This window comes from Amphibalanus amphitrite, unplaced genomic scaffold (genome assembly GCF_019059575.1).
Source record: "Amphibalanus amphitrite isolate SeventyFive unplaced genomic scaffold, NRLGWU_Aamphi_draft 000038F_arrow, whole genome shotgun sequence".
In the NCBI taxonomy this organism is placed as follows: Eukaryota; Metazoa; Arthropoda; class Thecostraca; order Balanomorpha; family Balanidae; genus Amphibalanus; species Amphibalanus amphitrite.
This window is the reverse complement of record NW_024881534.1, coordinates 1,118,986-1,140,703: the sequence shown is the minus strand read 5'-3', so window position 1 is coordinate 1,140,703 and position 21,718 is coordinate 1,118,986. Positions and strand designations below refer to the sequence as shown.

General features: G+C 49.2%; 1 protein-coding gene across 2 annotated transcripts in view; it reads right to left on the bottom strand.

The window, feature by feature from the left end:
* LOC122373283 (protein slit-like) overlaps nt 1–21,718 on the bottom strand; it is a 102,153-nt gene that overhangs the window by 28,648 nt on the left and 51,787 nt on the right. Inside the window, exons 1-11 of one of the 2 annotated variants that reach the window (XM_043351213.1) lie at nt 17,646–17,652; nt 17,278–17,349; nt 16,970–17,041; nt 15,913–16,145; nt 15,273–15,414; nt 13,763–13,834; nt 12,000–12,071; nt 10,267–10,338; nt 8,854–8,925; nt 8,380–8,451; nt 5,620–5,783 (exon numbers count right to left, since the gene is read on the bottom strand). In XM_043351213.1, coding sequence (XP_043207148.1) covers nt 5,620–5,783; nt 8,380–8,451; nt 8,854–8,925; nt 10,267–10,313 — 355 coding nt within the window. In that variant the 5' untranslated portion in view covers nt 10,314–10,338; nt 12,000–12,071; nt 13,763–13,834; ... (3 more) ...; nt 17,278–17,349; nt 17,646–17,652. Of the gene's footprint in view, nt 1–5,619; nt 5,784–8,379; nt 8,452–8,853; nt 8,926–10,266; nt 10,339–11,999; nt 12,072–13,762; nt 13,835–15,272; nt 15,415–15,912; nt 16,146–16,969; nt 17,042–17,277; nt 17,350–17,645; nt 17,653–21,718 lie in introns of those variants that run through there. The other variant, XM_043351203.1, reaches the window with a different exon arrangement.

Genomic DNA, 21,718 nt, shown 5'->3' with positions numbered 1-21,718 from the left:
TGCGCACGTGCAGTGTGCCGCTTCCAGATCTCGAGAACGGCTAGGCCGATTGCGCTGAAATTTGGCACATCGCTAAAGACCGATTAGTAGGGTGCAGTGCACAAGTTAGTTGGAGGTACCCCCTCGCAATTTCGCACGTGCAAGGCCCATCCTCTCGCTCGCTCCGTTGGTCGCCCAAAAGGCGTTTTACTGGTTTACCTACATATGTAGAGGTTAGAACTTACGCTTGTTCCTTTCAAGCACGGTCCGTATCAAGGGACGAAACTGAGCTTGTTCATAAGTTGTATACCATGATTTCATCGCTCAGCGTTTCAGCTTGCTCATGAGCACGCCGCATTATCAGAATTTCGCATTAACCGCAGCATTATGACGTGCTGAGCCCGTTATTACGTGCCATAAGTCACGTTTTATGAAAGAACGTAGCAGCTACAAAGGTGCCGAACAAACCGCGCCCACGCAGGCGCAGCTTCACAACTCACACTCTGATCTTGGACGCGGCACGCACAATACCTTGTGAGCGGGACATTACGTGAGGCTTTCAGGCGGTCGACATTAAAGGGGCGTCTAAATCACTGCACGGTGTCGTTTGGTATCCAGCGGAGATGGCCTGGCCACCCAGTTACTGGCGGGATTAAAGACGAAATGTTCAGTGGACGTGCCAAGGTCTGTACGGCAGGGATTCCGGTCATAGCCGCGGGCATTCACTGGACGTTGAGATATGTCTTATGACAGTGAAACAGCTACCGAAGCAAGACGACTTCGATGATGGGTCTGGAAATGGGGAGTTTCAGGATCCAAACATCACATTGCGCATTTATGGCGGATATGAATGCTGCGATGGATGCACTAGACGTTTCGAGACATTCCCTTCCGGATATCGTGTGCCTATTCAGAACTTGAGAAGTCAGATGCAGGCTTTGATTGAGAGGTCAAACGAAAGGTAATATGTGGAGAGCCAGAGTTTTGAACAGACTTTCTGCTTTCCCGCAACGAGGTTTCTTAGAAAGTTGAATTGAGCTTATGTGTTGCGAAATCCAGAGAAATTGACTGACCTGATAAACTTATATTAGGACATATGCAGTATGCACGACTTTTAACATCCCGATAATGATTTAAAGTGTAAAACATTAGTGATGCCTTTATTTTGTCAACGTTAGTTATGGGATGTCTGTGATAAATATCCAATACGATATGTGACGAAATGGCTAGCGCGACCTTATACATACATCCGTCACAGAGCACAATGGGTGATCTACGATAAAGCGATCCATTATATCAAAAACAAATACGTGATTGAACGATCACACGATCTATTTAGATAGCGACGAAGTTTTCAAATCCAATATGTATTTTGGATATACAAATCCAATAACAATAGCCCGGCGCTTCTGTATCGGACGACCCGTGCCACCAGTATTCCATTCACGTGTGCCGCTGGTATCGGTGAAAGTCCCGCCTGTGTCACGCTAACCCCAGAGCCACTCGGCTGCCCCTCTCAAACTCAGATAGGTATCGCTTCTCGCCAGCACCACTCAGAACTTTTTACCACGCATAGCCACGCTCAGCCAAGCGTTCTGGGTGCAGATACATCGGTCAGCATTGCTTGTAGGCGACTTCAGCAACTGTTTCTACCCAAAACCAGGCGTCTGAGGCTGAAGTGTGACAGCCTCCGCAGTCCGCGGTGTAACCGTGCCACAACTTTCGGGACGCGAGAGTCCTTCCTCCTTTCCATCCAGAGCCGTTGTGTGAGACGCTCTATAGCGTGTCGTGTCGACTAAATGCCCCCCGACGCCAGCGGCCAGTCGATGCCAGGCAAAAAACTTGTTTACGCTCTCCGTGAAGAAGCCTTCCGCAGGATATTGACATGGTGACTGGCCAGAACGCAGCCCACGTGAAGGTCACGCGGTGGGTCGTGTAGCGCCGCGAGAGGGGTGTTACCGGACAGGCGACACACCTGCGTGCGTACTGCGTACAAAGCATATACAGTACACACATAATGCGTAGGTACTCGTACGCAGACAAAGCTGGCAAGGGAAATGTTGCACGTCCGATGACTGTGGCGGCAGACAGAAGGATAGGGAGCAAATCAAGACACTGAGCTGCTATGCTGCACAGTGCACAGGGCACAACCAAACGTATTCAAAGAGCAGCGAAGCAGCGTGATAGATCACAGAAGCAGGGAATCAACAGATAGAGCGGATATGGCGACGGGAACTGAACATCGAGTCAGCGGGTCAGCTGACGGCGAAATACAGCGGAACACAGCGGGTCAGCGGAGCACGGCGGGTCAGCGGAACACAGCGGGTCAGCGGACGGCGGCAGCAGCAGCTGCGAGCCGGCCCGGTCCCCCGCTGTCGCCGCCGAAATCCCTCCGCACGCGTCTCGCAAACAAAGTCATAATGGGGCTGCTCACGCGCCAGCGCGCCTTCTCGCTCGTTTGTCGCCAGAACCCGCCGAGCCGGCCGCTTATTTGAAAATTCGGTAAACGCGCCCCTCCTGAAAGACGTCCCGCGGCGCGAACAAAGCAGCGGGGCGGAGTTTTTGTGGGTCGCGCCGGGCCAGCACGCGGCATGGGGGAGTCGGGTCGGTCGCTGGGGGTCCGGACGGCGGGGTGTAACATAGGGTACCTACAGAAAAGGGCAGAAACGGCGGATGTGGGGGAGGTGGGAGTAAGAGGAAAGGGGAGGGAACAAAGCTGGTGAGGGAGGTGGGCGGCTTGACTGTCTTCCAACATCACGATTCACAACATTGAAGAGATATGCAAATTGTCATTTTCAGTATACGAGTAAATGAATGTCTGTAAGTTACAGCGATGACTGTCTTATCACAGCAAAAATTAATGGCTGAGTTATGGATGAGCCATGCCGCATACTTGGGCTGGCTTGTTGTTTGTGCTGAGTGCCTTCCGCCGCTAGCTTTTAAACCATCCGATCCCGCTGAAAATAGCGACTTCTGTTGATGATTCGCCTACCTCTGAGCGTCTGAACGAAAAGTTGCAGCGATGCCGATCCGTTGATCACTGACAGAGCCATTCTGAGAATAGATCGAGACTGTTGTGTCGCCTAATAGCAGGCAGTTATTCACGTGCTCTGTCGGACTTGATCTTATGAATGGAGGTCTTTCTCGATGATTATTCGAATTGATGTCATTCGCTATGATTGCATTTCAGGAAAGTCGGTCATGCGAGAAATTCGCCTAAGCGGCTTTCATCTCTAAGGTTTGCCAAGTGCAATGTGAAGTTGGTAACACAGGCCCGAAAATGAAAATTAAATGGGACTGAAACCCTACAAACATGAAACTACAAACGCAGCTAGAACGTAATCGGAAGAGAAAATATCAAGCTATTTTATGCTATGTTAATATTTCATTTTCTTCGGAGTGCTTAACAAGTTTTTCCCTCCAGTTAATAAGTAAATGACCATTTAAACACGAGAACACTCAACAGATTCATTTTCAGCGTTGAATCGCGAATGCTTGACTTCAAAGGCCACATTAAGACGCCTACCGCACGGGCCGGACAGCTGTTGTATTTTATGTTAGAAATGTTTTGTCACTTTATCGGTCAAGTGTGTCAACTTTATCGACACTCGGACGACGAACGGTGCGGGGCAGTCTGATACAAATCAGAAAACGTCACACCGCTGTCTCAGCCCATCAATCACCGAACGATAAACCAGAGAGCAGTCGGGTACCGTCAACACACCCGTTACAATTAACTGGCTAGGTGGCGGGTTACGCAGTAAATTATTAATGTCGCCGGTATGTTAGAGAGGGAACAAGAGCGCTGGCATTAATCAGGCCGACATGAAACAGCCATCGAGCGGGTGTTTTTGCCCGACAGGACGCAGAGTGATGGGTAAATTAACAAAACCATTTGTCAACAGATTGAAAATTGACGACCACGGCCAACGAACTGGAAAACAGACGCGTCCGCCCGTGACGTTTTCAATTCACTTCGGAACGCACTTAGCTATAGGTATTCTTATGTGGAAGCGTGGGTGATAGAGACCAAAGAAAGAAGCCCTCACACACTGGAAGGGAGATACTTTAGCAAATATTGCGTGTTCGTTACGTGCGTCATTTCTCACTTCGAAGTATCGTAGGAAACAAAGCAAACCGTTCGCCATTTCACCATCATTGATACTAGTGTTGAAACGCCACATCACAACAAACTTACATGATTGCACAATACCTTTCTCCGAAAGCAATCACACTCCTGAGTACGAACAACTGGCGTGATGATTCATTTCGTTTGTTGTTTCAACGGTCTCGAGCAAATGACGCAACAACCATATGACCACCGGAGCTCGAATAAAGCCAGACAGACTACATGAGCATGATGCCAAAATCAATGTCTCCTGATATTCACATTTAGAGTGCCCTGGTGCATGCATGACAGGCTGTCGTGTCTTGTGTCTTTGAAAACCGGATGAAGCTTTTACGGCGAATAATCCCAAAACTTTAACACCCGACACTTATCTGCCCCGCTGAGCTAAATGAACATCTACGGTAAATTATTGGAAAATGAGGGAGGTATAATGTAATTGTTTTGTCAGTCCGTTAATGCTTATATCTCTTGATTAGAAAGCTTCAGAACGATGAACTATATGACTTTAAATAGCATGACCAAAACAGATGTCGAACTTTACAACCATTGCGTTTTCTTCGGTACCATTCAAAGATATCGCGCAATACTGCATAGTTACGTCCATGATATCCGGCAAAGCTGGCACGTCACTTCCATATTTAAGGTCGCACAAATGCACGGCCTCGCTGCATTATTTACCAATCAATGCATACTGCAATGTCGACGAATGTCGAACAGATTCATGAGCACTTCTTAAATGACTGACACCGTGTAACAGCCGATGTGACATTTGTGCTTGGTTCGTACCGACAGCCATTCATTACAAGGGCAGTTCGTGCGGTCCAATACCATAACTGATCCATACATTATAATACATATACAGAGAGTGCATTAAATCATTCAAACCACACTTCCGTCAAGAGAAGGCGGCGAGTCGATTCCTTTTATGTGCTGGTATCGAGTAGCCTCGTTCTGTGAAATGTCATCAGCTTATTGCCGCCGAAACCAGAAATCGTGCCGGCATGTGAATGAAACACCGATGCGGAACGGAGCTTCGGGAAATCAGGACGTTGCATTTCACTACTGATTGGGCAAAGGCCGTTGGAGCTCTTGTTCATAAGGAAATCTAACTATACTCAGCATTCCTTTATATTTTTAGTCAGTGAGAGTAATTTATTGAGTGATCAGTTTAGCATCACAATAATGCACCGGCTACATGTAGGAAAACAACATTCAAAAATAAGATATCAACAAAAACTTGTGGTCATTACCCTCGGCAAATTCGCATCTGACTCCCAAATCACAATAAGATTCGCTGCATTGTATGCATGAGTCTGCGGTTAATTCTTTTTTTTACAACGTCGATCTATCCACTTGACCCAACCATTCAGTCATTCATGACTGTTGTCAGTTGATTCCCCCATTGGATTGCGGAGCAGCATACTTACTCACATATGAGCTGGCGCTGCACCTAGTTAATAATGTTATGCTAATACACCCAATACATGATTGAGCTGTGTAGCTGTACTCACATCTGAGTTGTCGCTGCACCTGCCGCAGCGCGGAGAGCTTGCGCCGGTGGAGGGAGGCCGGCTCCTGACACCGCGCGCCGCTGGTCTCGATGGGTCGCCTCTCCAGGTATTCCGCCAGCCACTGCAGCTCACAGTCGCATACGAACGGGTTCCGACCCAGGTGGCTGGCCGGGGAGAGAGAGACGGCGTCAGGAGATAGACAGGGTGTGTTGAGGACGCGGACAAGAGACAAAACTACACAATAGCTAGACAAGCGATAAATCAAAAGGTAGCATGACAGAAGACAGGAGATTATCGAGTAAGGATGGCGACTATAAAACAGTATTTCTATACATAAAAAAACACTGGCAAAATGCGGAAAAGTCGGACAAAATATGAAACAATAAGACACCACACTAAGATGTGTAAGCTTAGATAAGAAGCCCAAGCACATGACCTGCATAGCAAGGTGGGGAACCAAAAGGCATCACCACAGCGTTAGCTAAAGGAGGAAACAGCTTGCAAAGATTCTCAGCTAAGATTGCGACAACATGACCTTGCAACACGTGCCATGACAGGTCACCGTTAGTCGACGAAGATAAACGACTTCTGGACACCTACCTACAATTAGATCGACAAACAAACAGATATAATGACCCACAGCCCAGCCGACACACACACGGTAGCAGTGTCATGATTTCACCAGACGACGGTATCGACAGCTACCCTGTCGCCGTGCTGCTGTTTAGACACCCCCAGACACAGACAGGCTCCCCGTAACGTGTATATTCACCGTGACGCGCCCTAACACGGGTCGGAGCCAGGCTGAGACGGACATTGACACGACACCGGTCTCATGGGACAGACCGGAGAGCTGGGGGAACGCCGCGATACTGACAAAGTGCTGACTTAATCGCGTGTTCGGCTCCGGTGATGGCGGTAGATTCCGTAATTGATGCGAAGGTGTGGCTTAGATAAACCGGTAGCGAGTCTGGATAGCTGGCATGTGTATAGCTGGGTGTGTACTGTGTATTCAAAGCATCAGCATTAGAGAGGTGAGGCAGTAATGATTAATGATGCGCTCAAGAGGTGGCTGGGGACGACACTATCATAAACGTTAGTACGAGGTCGTTTGTACTGAGGCCTATGACGTCATGCCTACATGTGATGACGTCACAGTGTGCGGGGAGACAAACAGAAAGGGTTAGCCGACTGATTGAAACATTTATCATGCCAGAGCCGTGGGGTAATTGAGTTGTGCTCCCTCAGTCATGCTGAGTCAGTCTACAAGACAGAGTGAGCTCTTTAAATACGCTATGTGCCAAGCCGAAGGATCATTAGTTTACACAGAACAAACACTAGAGCTCATGTTCGCTTCTATCCAACAAGCTGCTGACGATGGTTGCTAATGGCTTTTGTTGAGATATAGGCGGAAGGTTACAGCGGCCGGTCAGGTATTAGACATTGATGCCATGCAGTGTCCATCTCTGTTAGGTGACAACGAAGGAAAGTGTACCTGGTACCATCACAGATATCTACATGGAAACAATTATCACAAAACACTTCTTTAGCCTTCGCCCCAGTGGGGGGGGGGGGGCATATGTTACCACCCTGTCGCGTTTTTCGCGTGTGAATAAAAACCGCGGCGCGTAGCGCCGCGCCGCTTGGGGTAGCTTTTTGCACATCAATTTTGGACAATGTGTGAAATTTTTGACCCCAGGTCATGTCAGGTCAGGTCACCAGGTCAAGTTAACTGACCAAGCCTAAAAAAGTTTGCAATCATGTCCAGCCTGCAGTGTTTGTCAGAAAGGTTTTAAACTTGGTAAATTGCATGATGTTATGGACGCCTACAATTTGTATATCTCGGGTTTTTTATATCCGTGACCTAAGGTCAGGTCAGTGGCGTGACCTTACCATTATAAGTCAATGGAGAAAAATGAAAATGCCTCTAGATCCGTGTGTACGCATAGGAACAGTCCAAATATTTCAGAATCACAATGATTTGGACCACCCGTGACGACCAAGGTGTCGTTTTTGCTGATAGCCTCTAGAAAGGTCATCCGAGGTCATTTGAGGCTACAAACAGATTTTTGCCAATAACTCTCGATTGGAAAGAGATAGAACGCTGGGGATGGTCTCATTGTGTTTGCCTTGCCGAGACGCATCGACTGATATGCAACATGACCTTTTTCGGTCAGGTCATGACCTTAACCTGAGGTCAAATTTTCAAGTTGACCTTGCAAGGTCAAATTGTAGTTCATTCGATGCGTCTCGGCGAGAGGAACACGATTCTGGCAATAGAAATGTCGTGGCGTTTTTTAGTCAAAAGTTATTGTCGAAAAACACTTTTCGTAAAAACAGCTATTTTTGGAGTTTTTGCCCTCTGGAGGCTAAACCGTTGACCTGAGGTCAATTTTGATGATGGTCTTATCGAAAGAAAAGTTCAAGAGCTACCGATTGCTTTTTATTTCGTTTTTCTAGCTATCATAGTTCCTGAGATAAATGCATGTTTTCGGAAAAATATAATGACATTTGGCAAATTTTGACCTTTGATGACCTCCAGTGACCCCAATATTGCTCTAAGATGAAAAATGACCGGAATACTTTCAAACGTACGCATTGAGAGCTATCGATTGCTTTTTACCGCGTCTTTCTAGCCCTCTTAGTTTTTGAGTTAGAGGTGGGTGGTAACATATGCCCCCCCCCCCCCACTAGGGCGAAGTTGGCTGAGACCGCCACTGGGGCGCGGGTTAATGCATGGAATTGATAAGAGTAACTTACAGCGTTTGTACGTTTTCCAGCGGCCCGAATGTTCCATTTGAAAGTGACTGGATGTTGTTGTCGAACAGAGACCTGGAAAACATGATATCGGGTACGCGTTAACCTTTCCGTCATTGAATGAGAAGATGGGACGATTTGCTAGAGGAAATTTAGCTATCACGTTATAACTCCTTAGCACGTTTGACAAGAGTTATTCCAAAGTGCGAATATGCATGCTGGTTCCATCAAAAATAGACCATAAATTTCCTTGATCGGTATCCAGGCTTCAAAGCGTTAGCCGGCTCATAAAATCACATTGTAATGCTAATGATCGTGGGACGGCCAAGATCTCAATAGGTAGATAAGAAGTTGAGCTGATTTTAATTACCATGCTCATAAAACCTCTCATTATTACGAACCAATGAGCAGAACGAAATAGCGTGACCATCACATACAGACTAATTAGAAATACACTCGGTCATTCACGATACTCACAGAAGCGTCAGGCTATTCAGGTCTCGGAATGCGTCCTTCTGAATGCAGGATATCTTGTTTGCGTTCAGCAGCCTGGGAAAAGCCAATAACACATGCAGTTTAGCAGTTGTGCTTCCTGCATATTCAGCATGATCGGATCCGTGAATGTCGAATGCGCTGCTAAAATAAGGTAAAAACACTATGCTTTCTACCCGTGAGTTTAGCGGCCCGGCCGGGCGCTGCCAACACTATCAGTCGTCTCGCCCGACACGGCACCTCCACGGTTCATGAAACACGTCCCGGGGCCGGTCGTCGGGACAAATTTACACCAGCTCCCCCTCTCCGGGCCCGAGTCTCCCCACCGTCGCTCCCGGAACCGCCGCGGAACATTCGCCCGAGTTTGCCCCGCTCGATGACAACCCATCTCATGGTTCAGTGGTCCGCCGCCGCACGGCCACCATCACCACGACCATACGTCATCTGGTGACCCCGTGACCTCTGACGGCGTCCCAGCCTATCGGCGGCATCCTCCAAAAACAGGCGCCCCCGGCGACTGGCAAGGCGCCGTAATTTAATTTCTCGCCTCAGCGACCTTATCACCGGCATGATCTTGAGTTATTTGGCGGTGGGCCGTCGCCTGCGGCCGACACTGCCTCGGCATGAGCTCGGAAAATCGCCTGTTACAGGTGTGGAAAACAACGCAGATATACGGACAGCGGCCGCTACTTTCTACACAGGCTAGACAGAGTGGCTCCTCGCCTCGCACATGCCGCAACCGCGTCAGAGCATGCACTCTGACCTCTCTCTCCGGCCTCCCCCCTCCCCGCTGCAGTGAGCGCTGTGAGAACCGCTGCCTGTAGGTCGCGCCGACCAAATTGGCTATTACCAGCGCACTGGGTGGGACAATTATCTAATTAGTATGCCTCCACACCGCGGCACGGGAGCAGGTATTTAAATTACTCAGGGACCGGATCATAAAACGCGGTAGGGACGGCCGATCGTAAAGGCGGGCCGCTAAAGGAGACAGGTCACCGCGCCGCAGCGGCGGACGGGCGGATGGCCGGGGCGGGGGCGGACGGGCGGATGACCGGGCGGTGGACGGGCGGATGACCGGGCGGTGGACGGGCGGATGACGGGGCGGGGGCGCCCCGGTGACGACGTGATGGCGGGGGCGGGGCGGGCGAGATGATCAGATCATGGCTGGACATATAACAGAACACATAAACTCTGGGGAGGAGAATTATGACAGGTGACGAGAGCGACTCGGTTACAACGCAGTATCTCTAAATGATCTCACGGAGCCCAGCTCTGTAAACTTAATAATACAAACCCCGTCAAGAAGACTGTTCTTGCAAAAACTCAGATGACAATATTCCTTAAAAGCCCCAACTCAAAGACTATTCTTTTCCTATTTCTGCGTCTCACAGTACTTACAGCAGTTGAAGAGAAACCAGTCCGTGGAAGAGGCCAGAAGGCAGCATACTGAGCCGGTTCCCGTAGATGACTCTGTGGCAGACAAACACAAAGTGATGAGCCTCACTGCACCAGTACTCGTGAGGGCGCGTCACCATTCGCGCAGCTTCAGCGCGATACCATCAATTGGAAAGATGATTGAACTGCATGAGCTTGAGTTAGTGCCAGACTTCCGCTGGACTGGGCTTATATCATACATAACCCGCTTGAGGTAATGCTGGCGGGGTCGTTATTCCAGGCTCCACATGAGGCAGCACGTAAGTTATCCTGCTCGGCCATCCGATCGTACGTTAGTGGCCGGGGCCAGCCAGCGCCAGGCCATGTTCGGGTATGATACCATCAGGATTGGCATAATGAAGCGTCGTATTTTATGCGGTTCGATTCGTGCGGAAGGAGGGTACATACGAGCCAATAGGGTTTCATGTGGGTTGTATGTCTTGGGCGAATCGGTGGGAAGATTCTTTCTACGGTTGATATATGTGGCAAATGAGGCACGTATTTGAAAGATATGTAAGTTGGACCAACGCTGCAACTACATACAAGCCATAGACAAAAACGAAATAACTTCATCCCGTACTGCACAAAGATTTACTCGGATTTGGGCTATTATGGCAAATCGCGTAACGAAAGACAATAAATTGGCAATTTTCTTAAATAATAGCGAGCATAATTTCATCAAATATGTCTTGCACGCCCCATTTGATACTATAACTAGCAAAAAAGTTGATAAATGGCATTTGCGGCAGTATGTCATCTAGGACAAGAAAATTCTTCCGCGGAGAATAGCCGACGCCTTTGCTGATGCGATAAGTTTTCCATGGCAGACTGAACACATTTCAGACGTGGCCAATAATAAATATTGAAATTGATTTGATTTCAATCTCAAAAGTTTAGATTGAACGATAATTACAGAAAATGAAACAAACTAATAAACGCTTCTGATTCCTGAAACACTTACTGGAGGTTACAGCGGGTTAGTTCGATGCCGATGCTATCAATGGAACTGTTTCGATCCTCCGAATTATTGTCGGTTGTTAATTTCAAATTCATTTATTAATGATAAAAAGAAACACGAAAGAAGCGAATCGCGCTGTACAAGGTAAGCTCCCACAAACCAAAAGACGCTCCAAATAGCCACGCACTCTATCTGGTCTGGCATACCCACCAAACTGAGTCAACGCATTCAGTATTCACCCCACACACTGCTACGTCCTTTGGCGCCGTCCAAGCACGACAGAACGGCTCCCTCCACCCAGCACTTCACCTGTCTCCCGAACACGCCCCGGGGCTGTTTGAACGGGTCAAAAGAGGTCAGTGTTGGCTGCACCAGCTCTCACTGACCGATGTCCTCCCGGTGGCCATACAACGAGCACGTTTGGGAAGCTGGATTGATCGGAAGGCTACCGAACGGGTCCCAAGAGAGGTGTTCCGGTGACCGGTTTGGGGTTGAGCTACTGGGGATTACGTCTTGTATGGGTGAGATGAGTGTCATGTGAGGGCAGAGCCGACGCCCTTCGAGTTTGAGACGCCGGACACGTCAGAGGGTTAGTCACGAGGCCAAGGGAATGTCAGATGCTCGCTTACTCACACAAAGCGACTCGTGACTTGGGTCAGGTGGGGGCGGTTAATGGGTTACATCATTGTCTGGTCACCTGACTTTTGGGGAGTTGGATTTCCATTCAGCCCAAACTTACAGAGAGTTGAGTTCCGTTAGATCTTCGAAGGCATCCGACGCGATCTTGGAGATTTGATTGTGGCTCAGATCTCTGCAAGAAGCGAAATCGAATGATCAGCCGGTTTTCGTAACCTAGGAGACATTTACAATTCCGGAGCCGCAGTGCGGCTGAATTCAAGAGCGCCAGAGCGGCTATGTATCTCCGGCAAGCGACAGGAACATGCACGACGCGACACACGTGGCCTACAGCCGCCTCCATGCTACACGACACAGCGGGACGGCACTGGGACACTTTCAGCCGCGCGCTGCGTGGGGTCCCGGGCGGCCGGCGGTACAGTATAACTGACAGGCGCTCCATGTCTGGCGGCACAGTATACCTGACAGGCGCTCCCTGTATGGCGGCACAGTATAACTGTAGGCGATCCCTGCCCGGCGGCACAGTATGACTACAGGCGCTCCCAGTATGGCGGCACAGTATAACTGACAGGCGATCCCTGCCCGGCGGCACAGTATACCTTACAGGCGCTCCGTGCCCGGCGGCACAGTATACCTGACAGGCGTTCCCTGCCCGGCGGCACGGCACGCACCGGGCACAGTCTAACTACAGGTGATCCCTGCCCGGCGGCGCAGTATACCTGACAGGCGATCCCTGTATGGCGGCACAGTATAACTGCAGGCATTTCCTGCCCGGCGCGGCGGCGCAGTATACCTGACAGGCGCTCCCTGCCCGGCGGCACAGTATAGCTGAGAGGCGCTCCCTGTATGGCGGCACAGTATAGCCACAGGTGCTCCCTGTACGACGGTACAGTATAGCCATACAGGCGCTCCCTGCACAGCGGCGCAGTATAATTACAGGCGCTCTCTGCGCGGCGGCACAGTATACCTGACAGGCGCTCGGAAGACAGAATGGCCTTATTACCAGGCGTTCTGAGATATCGTGGGGCGGACGATCTAACCACCAGCATATAAATCTTTCGGGAGTTCCGACTGTTAAACTGACATCCGCTTGAAGCCTTCGGTGAATTCTTGCCAACATACAGTCAAACCTCCATTTCGACCTCCATGACCTCCAAAAGCCATCTGGGCCAATGTGCACGTGTGAATATTTGGTTCCGTTTCAATTTTTCAAATGTGATTGCCTCGGCTAGACCAGAACCCGATGATGTCGTAAGACGAAAGCTCGTTCTATATTTTCGGCATTATTTTGTTGTATAAAAATACATCTCACTGCCATGTTATTGGTCAATTTCATCACCATATTTAAACCTCCATTTCAGTGCACTTCCCTCCCGTATAAAGAATTAATGTGACCACGCATAAAAGGCCACATAACGTCCGACAGGTGGGAGGGCGGGGAAGCCAGCATTTGAAACAGCTGACCTCGCACCACAATACCACCACTCTGGCTCCTCACGCGGCTATCGCGGACGGTCTCTAAACGGTCCCAGTCGGCCGGACCCTCACTCCGACCGACTGAATGACCAACGAGCCAGGCGCTGGTGTGAGCTCAGGTGGGCAGATGGCCCGATACGGTCACGGGCGCGTGTCACGCTGTTGTAATCCCAGCCGCTGCAAAACGGCACGATGCTATCGACGGGTGGGGCGGCGGAGAGGCGGGGCACTACCCTGTCCGGGCAGAGAGGCGGACACTCGGGCCGTCTCGGTTCCTCGCGGGGGAGTTGCGGGCGGCGCGACGGGACGACGACGATGGGTCGGAGGTTTAGAAAGAGTGGGCGAGCGGGCGGGCGCCGCGAGCGGGCGGACGCAGTGCGTGCTGCTTACATTCGTTTGATGCGTCTGTAGGCGCTGAAGGCCCGCGCAGGGATCTCGCTGATCTTGTTCTGTTCCAGGCGGCTGAAAGCAGAGACAATGTCAGATCCCGACCGGTGTGAGGGAGTCACGCGTGACGACAGGTGAGACGGTGAGTAATGTGTGAGGTGATGTGACGTGACATCGGTGAAGGTTGCTGACTTTTTTGTGAGTGATTACCTGATGCATTCGATAAACTGATAATACAAAGTTAAACGCAAGAAACAACAGCTTGTCGTACCGACCTTCTAACAACACATTGGAAAAGTTGAGCAACGAAGAAAAATGGCATCAAGAGAGATCAAATCAAGCACTTTGAGAAGGTGATACAATCACAAACAGATATTGGTTCTTATACCAGCCCGCGTAAGTAAGAGCAATACCGGTAGTCTGAATAAAACCCCACCGCAGCCATCCCCTACCACCACACTAATGCACCCTTTGGATGGCGGCCCCACACCGTTCACCACAGCCGCCGATTCCAGGCCGGCGGCCGGCGTTTTACGGGCCCGTCTGTGTGAGAGATCGGCCGGGTTTATGTCCGACTGGGCGGCACACACGCTCACAGAGAATGTCCAGACATCGGTGCCGGGCTGTAAATGTCTGCCGCCCGTCCCCGCCCCGCCTGTCGCCATTGACTTGTGGAAGGGCGGACAAAAGCGAGCACACCAAACACCGCAGAGAGGCCGATAGGTAATGAAATAGCCAAGCACACGCCCACACCGCCCCACTTAAAGGTCCTTATGTAAATAGGGCCATTCACTTTCTGCGGTACACCCTTCCAAAAAGGGTGGGGAGTGGGGACAAGGGCTGGAATTTTGTTTATGTGCCCCCAGAACAATATAAAAGGCTTGATTATTACACACAAACGCTTTGTGACTATCCCAGTGGCATTCTTTCGAAAGATTAAAACTTATAAAGCGGACATAAATTATCACTAGCGTGGGATGAGGAGTCAGCTATCCGTTTACCCCACCAGAGTAATAAATAACCTTCAGACCGTTTTCGTGTGCAGCCCTCTGAGAGCAGTTCGCCGCAGCGAAAGACCAACAGGGTTCAACTGAAGCAGACACGTGAGATATACTGGCCGTATTAATTCTCTGACGTGATGTATGTGTGCATGTTTCAGCCACTTGACCTATGAAAACTTGGTTGCACGAACCACAAATCATACGCTCCAGCTTGCCACAGCATCCGGTGCCCCGTACGGAGCGTGGCTCTTAGAGCTGATTAAGATGATTTCATACCGTTACGTAAGTCACCCAAAACGGTGTTATATATGTTTATACGAATGTCTTTATTTTGGAAGTCTCGATTGGCAAACGTTAAACCCACTAGCATAATCAAACATTTAAGTCAGAGACATACCTCAGAGTCAGGTCATATCTGAACACACGTATTAGAACATCGCCATCGCGCAAAGTTTAGTACTCCATCCCCATCCCTGTCCAGTATACCGTTCGTTGATATGTAATCCACTCACAGTTCGATGGTGTCCAGGGGGATGTGTTTGGGGATGACCTCCAGCCCGCGGTCTCGGCAGTCGACAGAGCCCTGGGAGCAGACACACTCCTCCGGGCAGAGGCTCTCGGGCGCACACTGGCTGTCCGGTGGCCGGGAGTCGGCTGGAACAAGACGGACAGATCAGCGAGAGTCAGGGTAAGTAGCAGGGCGGGACAAATCGTGAGGAAATGGCTACAAAAACCAATCCAGGGCAGATATGCCAACCAGCTTGAGTGTCTTATACAGTTAATAAAAGACCGAGATGAGCGTGAAAGACGTTCGATAAAAATCATGAATGTCTATCAACTAATTGCATAAATTTACAGCAGAAAGAATACGACTATCTCGCTATGTGCTGTTTTAGAGTCATATTTTTCCCAGGTTTATGTTTGTAGATATAAAACTTTATCGGAATTCACTGGGATTGTATTGCGTATGCAAGTCCAAATATTTCGGCCAATATATTGGCCGAAATATTTGGACTTGCATACGCAATACAATCCCAGTGAATTCCGATAAAGTTTTATATCTATCTCGCTATTTCTAGCACTTTCAAAATAGCAGCGCGATGAGGTATAGGCAATGTCCCGGACATGATAAACCGAAAGAACTTCCCTTACCGTCACATTTCAGTTGTTCGGCGGCCAGTGATCTCAGACCCCTCCCCACCAGCTGGTAGGGCGCGTGGCAGACGGCTCCCGAGTCCAGCAGGCCTCCCCTGGCCAGCCGGACGAGCCAGCTGAGGTGGCAGTCGCACACCAGAGGGTTGCCCTCCAGTGTGACCACCCTCAGCCGGGGACTGTGGTGCAGCAGCCGGGCGGAAAGGTGCTGCAGACGGTTACCGCCCAGACGTCTGTCGGGAGAGGCGGGAGGGGGAGGTGAGTGGGTTTAGGCTCAGGTCAGGTCAGGTTAGGGGTGCTGCACACGGTTACCGCCCAGACGTCTGCAGGAGGAGGGGGAGGTGGGTGGGTTTAGGCTCAGGTGAGTGGGTTTAGGTTCAAGTAAGGTCATCTCTAAAGCTCATACGTGATTAGGCCAGAATGGGTTAAAACGGATTACATCAGGTCAGATGACGAAAGAAGAGGGTGTGACACATGTCTTTAGAGGTTATAAAACGCGATTTCAGCCAGTAAAAGAACTAAAGCACTTAGTGTTGTGAAAGTGAACATATTTGGTGCACATAAATAAATAGCAGACTCTGCAGACATCAACATAGCAAATAAGTAGATAGCCATTTAATATCTTCTGTCCGATCATTGGCAGCTGTACGATACATACCTTGACCGACTTACAAAGCCACAAATAGATGCCACTGAATTTCTCATGACTGCATTTTTGCAGCATTTCAAGCCCAAAACGGCTTTACAAAGCTAATATCACCACACCACACAGTGTGGCTTATAACAAAGTACGACACGTAAAAATACTAAGTGACATTAAATAAGATGTATTTCGCTCCACTCTGCATGACGTCAAAACAATTAAGCGGCATAAGCAATAAATAAACATAATTGCTTCCAAGATGACAGCTTCCCTCATCTAGCAGGATAAAAACACCCACTGTAAATCAATTTAACACAAAATCAATGCACTGAAACAGCAACTGTCAAGGCTGGAGGTTAGTGCTTTGAATGGTTAAAAGGTCGTCAGTAAAGATACGTCAAACTGGGTACTCACAGTATTTCCAGTTGTCCGCTGGAGCTTGTGGCGTCGGCGCTGACACATCGAAGCTGATTATGTTCCAGGTTACTGTGGACATCGGTAATCAGGTTAAAAACCTAGTACCTAAGTAATTAAAATTGAGACACACGCATGCATCAATGGTCAAATAAATCACAACGGTAAGATAAGAATTATGATCGCAACAATGCATCGTTTGTGTACCAATGTCGATGCTTGTTAAAGAAATGTGATGCGTTTGTCTACAAAGCAGGCAAACGTATTACATGAAGTTCGAAATTCACCGAAACTATTATCCAACTTACATTTCTCGGAGGCTGGCAAGCTTGGCGAAAGTATCGGATGGGATGCTCCTGATGAGATTATGGCCCAGGTCCCTGTAAAACAAACGGCCATTGTCGGTATAAATGGCGTGGACACTGATCCGCATCACTGCAGACAGTGCATCCTGCAGCCGCGGCATTGTTCATCGCCGTCTGACACCCCCTCAGACCGTGCAGCCATGGCGTCACAACAAACTGGCGAGCTCAGCTCACGTGACGTCACCAGACTTTTGAGCACCGACCTTCACATCGGCAGACAGGTCACTAGACGGGCATGGGAGCCGTCCCAAAAGCTACAACCAACTTCTTACGGTGGGCCGCCGGGCCCGGGTCTCCGTGAATATCCTCACAGTTTTTGCAGGTGTGTTTTTATGAGTTCGTGAGGGATAAATGATGAGGTCTCCAGCACGCAACTTTATTGAGGTATCGACAGCATCTCTGACTGCTAATGACGGTCATTATATTCGGGCATCACGTGCGGAAATGACAGACAGGTGCCAGATAATGGCAGCACGCATTCGTCATGCATTCATTTCAACAGCTGCACTCGGGCTCCAATGGTTATTTCGAATCACGATAGCCGCCATTTTTTACTCAGAACTGGCAAATTGCAAATGAAAAATGCGACTTCGGATGAAGGAATTTGCCACGTGAATATTGGACTTCGCTTAGGACGACGTTCCATACTTTTGACGAGTTATACACTGGTTTCTCAATTCTGATGTCTGTCACTGAGACAGTAAAATCCTGAATGGACCAGTGTCCTCTATGACCTCTCATTTCAGCGTTGTAGAAACAGCCTACGAGGCCTGATCTGGTCACCATCGGGACACATCAGACAGTCTGGCGTCCGCCGCTCACGCGCCCCGTCAGCGGGCCTCGGCCGGATGTCGGAGGTCGTCCCCCGACCCCGCTGACCGGGGACATTCTCCGACTGACCCCGCGACCCCGCGCGACACCTGACACCGCACGACACCGCGACCAGGCAGAACCCGATGGCACAGATGCCCTTGGCGTCACACAGAGGCATATGTCTCGTCCCTGGCTCTCCTAACGACTGCTCAGCCATGGGGAAATTGTGTGCCGCTATCTCGCAGCGGGACGTAGATCGTGTGTCGGTCCTGGAAGGAAATGATGCAGAAACTCAGGAGAGTATTTCTGGTATCTAGGGTCGAGCCTATCTGCTGAAAGGTCGTTGCCTGGTGACTGGGGATCTGATATAAGATGGCGCTCGTCACTTGTCTTGCCGAGTGTAATATCCTCAATTTCCCAGCATGTTCCCGAATAATGCGTAAAAATATAGCTATTTTTAGTGGTAGACCTACTCATTATGGTATCCATTATGCAGGATGTTGGCGGCCTGCAGAGTACGGATTTCGCATATGTTCGTTGCTGACTGCTAGGAAGTGACAGCAAATTTGAGTCACTTTATTAAGAAAGTTGACGTTAAAAATGCAAAAAAAATTAAAAATAGAAAAATGATAAAGGTTAACGATTCAGAATACAACTGCAAGGCTTTTAAAAACAAAAACATGACAAAAATATCCGAAAATGTAACAGAATTAAACACTTTCCAAAATACCAATCTGTAAACTGCATAAGCGTCCATACGATTACGATACCCTTTCAATTAGAAAAATTATGACAGCCAGTCTGAATGATTGAGCTGTTTTCGCCACATGGGCGCACTTTCGGCACTTTTGTCATCACTTGCAAATTGGGCACCATTGTCTGAGCTTCTCCGAGGAAAGATTGTTGGCTTGATTAAGGATATCTGCTGGCGATCTGAAATGCCATTTCAAGTTTATCACGCTATGGCTATGTCGGTAATACCTCAGGGCGACACTAAGACCACGCATTACAGCTGGTTAGTTTCAATCGCAAATTCACACTTCGACGCAAAGTGCATTGTTTAAATGCTTAAAACGTGCCTTTACTGATGCTTCTGTACTACGCAGCACATAGTAGGCTAGTTCTTTATATTAAACGTTCAAACTGTGGCTCCTGAATCCTTTGACCTTCACATGGCGCGAACAAGGACAGCCGGCGTCCATAATTTGTCCCGAGTCGTCCAGTTCTGATAAAAATTCGCTCCAAATCCGTGGCTGGCTTCCAAGTTCTGCAATTTTGTGCGGCGACGAGTGGCCGGTGGCCCGTAAATTATACCGGCGGGCCCGGGGCTCGGCCGCAGCACCCACTAACTGAAATATGCCGACACCATACCGCCACACCGTCAACTCGGTCCGAAAACGTGCGCCTGACCGCTGCAAACCTGTCCGTAACGGCACTCCGTCGTGAAACTGAGCCCCGCATCACGCACCGATTCAACTTTCAGCACGCAGTCGCAGTGGCCGATACGGGATTTGTTATCAGTTTGTATCGAATGATTACTTGACACATACGTCTCGCTGCTAATTGTGAATCTCTCTTATCATATCCGAAATGTCAATTGATGATGACAGAAGCAGAATGAGTACCACAGAAAAGCACGCAAGTGAGTTAAAAGCTGCAATGGAAAGTGAGTAACCAAATTAGTCAATTGTTAATGCAGCCCCTGCATATTTGAGATTGCAGCACCGTGTCCCAGCATGGTGCCGCTTATCAGAAAATACGTCACTGAAATGCAGATGAGATTCCTATAGCGGAATAATTAATGCCGGTGCTCTTTGGGTCATTCCCCAGCCGTTATCATTCCCATCGATTGTTTGAGCAGCTCAATGGCTCTACGAACTAATCTCGGCACATTTAAAAGCTGATACGGGCTTACAACATAGATAAGCACGTTGTAATGCATGGCATGTCCTAAACATTTACTGCCTCTGAAATAACAAGAGATCCGACAGCATTAACTAGGTACACAGTAGCGAACATCCTGCGATCTTGATAAGGAAGTTGTTATGGGGTATCAGCTTCTAACGTACATTTATAGCTATAGTGATGTTAGAAGACAGCTTGTTCAGCGAAAACAAACAATTATGGGATTTTTAAAGTTAACCATAAAATGTTTTTGCATTCGAATATTTGAAATTCAGGGTATGGACAAAATGGATGGTAATTTAGTGCCAACTTATGGTCAAGCAACATATCAGACTCTCCCTCATTTAGCGTGTTATTTCACAGTTCTGGAAACGGTAAGCAGCACACATTAAATCCGTTCCAATCTTCCTCCCGCAGTGGCATTGCGAAGCCCCAGTGCACCTGTTGGAAAAATAACGGGATTGCCTACCATAGTTCCCGCAGTGTTCCGCGGCCTACAATTTCCTCGACCCCAACGACCGGCTGTCGCGTGACGACGTACCGGTTAAAGTTGCGGATAAATTTCGCACGTGACGAATCGGAAAGACAGTATGCGATGTTTCCTTTCAGATTCAGACGGCGAAATCCAGGCAATACCACAGAACAGAGTGAAGCTCAGACAAAAGGTAAGCTGACTATCCGCCTAGATCCCGCTCTTACTGCGCTCAGTTTCGTCAGAGCTGATTTCTTCCGGCCATGTTCTCGCTATGGAGATGTGACTGGGTGTGACAGTCCCCACGTCACTGGAGGTGCTGACGTCACCACCAAATCAGCTGACAGGTGACAGTTGGGCGCGAGGAGCGCTGACAGTCGCTGACAGGTCGCCCAGATGACACCCGATACAGGTACGCGTAATGCGCATTACTCAGTCCGATTTTGCATGGTGCATGCATAAGATAAGTTGCAAAGAGTTGTAGAGGAAGATGTAAGCGCGAGTCAGACACGTCACGGGGCTTAATCAAATATATGGCCAGTCGACTGGACACTGTAAACTGCCATCAGATGTTAGATAAAAGGCTGAAAAGGAACGACGTTTTAAAAGTTGTCGGAAATGTATCGAGCAAAGTCTAGTAGATACAAACGATTATCTATGCATATGCTTATACCAAAAACTAATAGAATTAATAGCTGGCAGCTAGCCCCAAAGCTTAAGCCCCACCTAATGTGTCATATTACATGTTCCGCCGTTGTGATGTCATAACCCACACAGTTTTGCAGCTTTGGGCCAATCCACCGTATCTGTGCTATGTCGAAATGTGACAGACACTGCCCCATCCCTCCGTCGCACGCGCTGTTTCCGAGGGAAACGCGAAACTAATCCCGATCCGAACAATGCCGCATCATTGCGGTCCACAGGCCACAGCCGACTTAAGTCATGTCGAGCCGCCCTAACCCCGTCGCGGGGGTTCACGCTGGACAATGGGGCTTAACTCAGGCTCCACGTGCCTGGGCGCACCGCCGTCGTGACACGTTCCGGGCGAATGGTGCGCATTCAACTTCCCGGCTCGCTTCTTGGGGAATTGCGCGCTTGCGAAACACGCATATAAATTACTTTAATAGGTCGCGCGATGACCCGCTGGGACGTGAGCGCTTGTCCGCATCAGGACACCGGGGACAAGCGAAACGG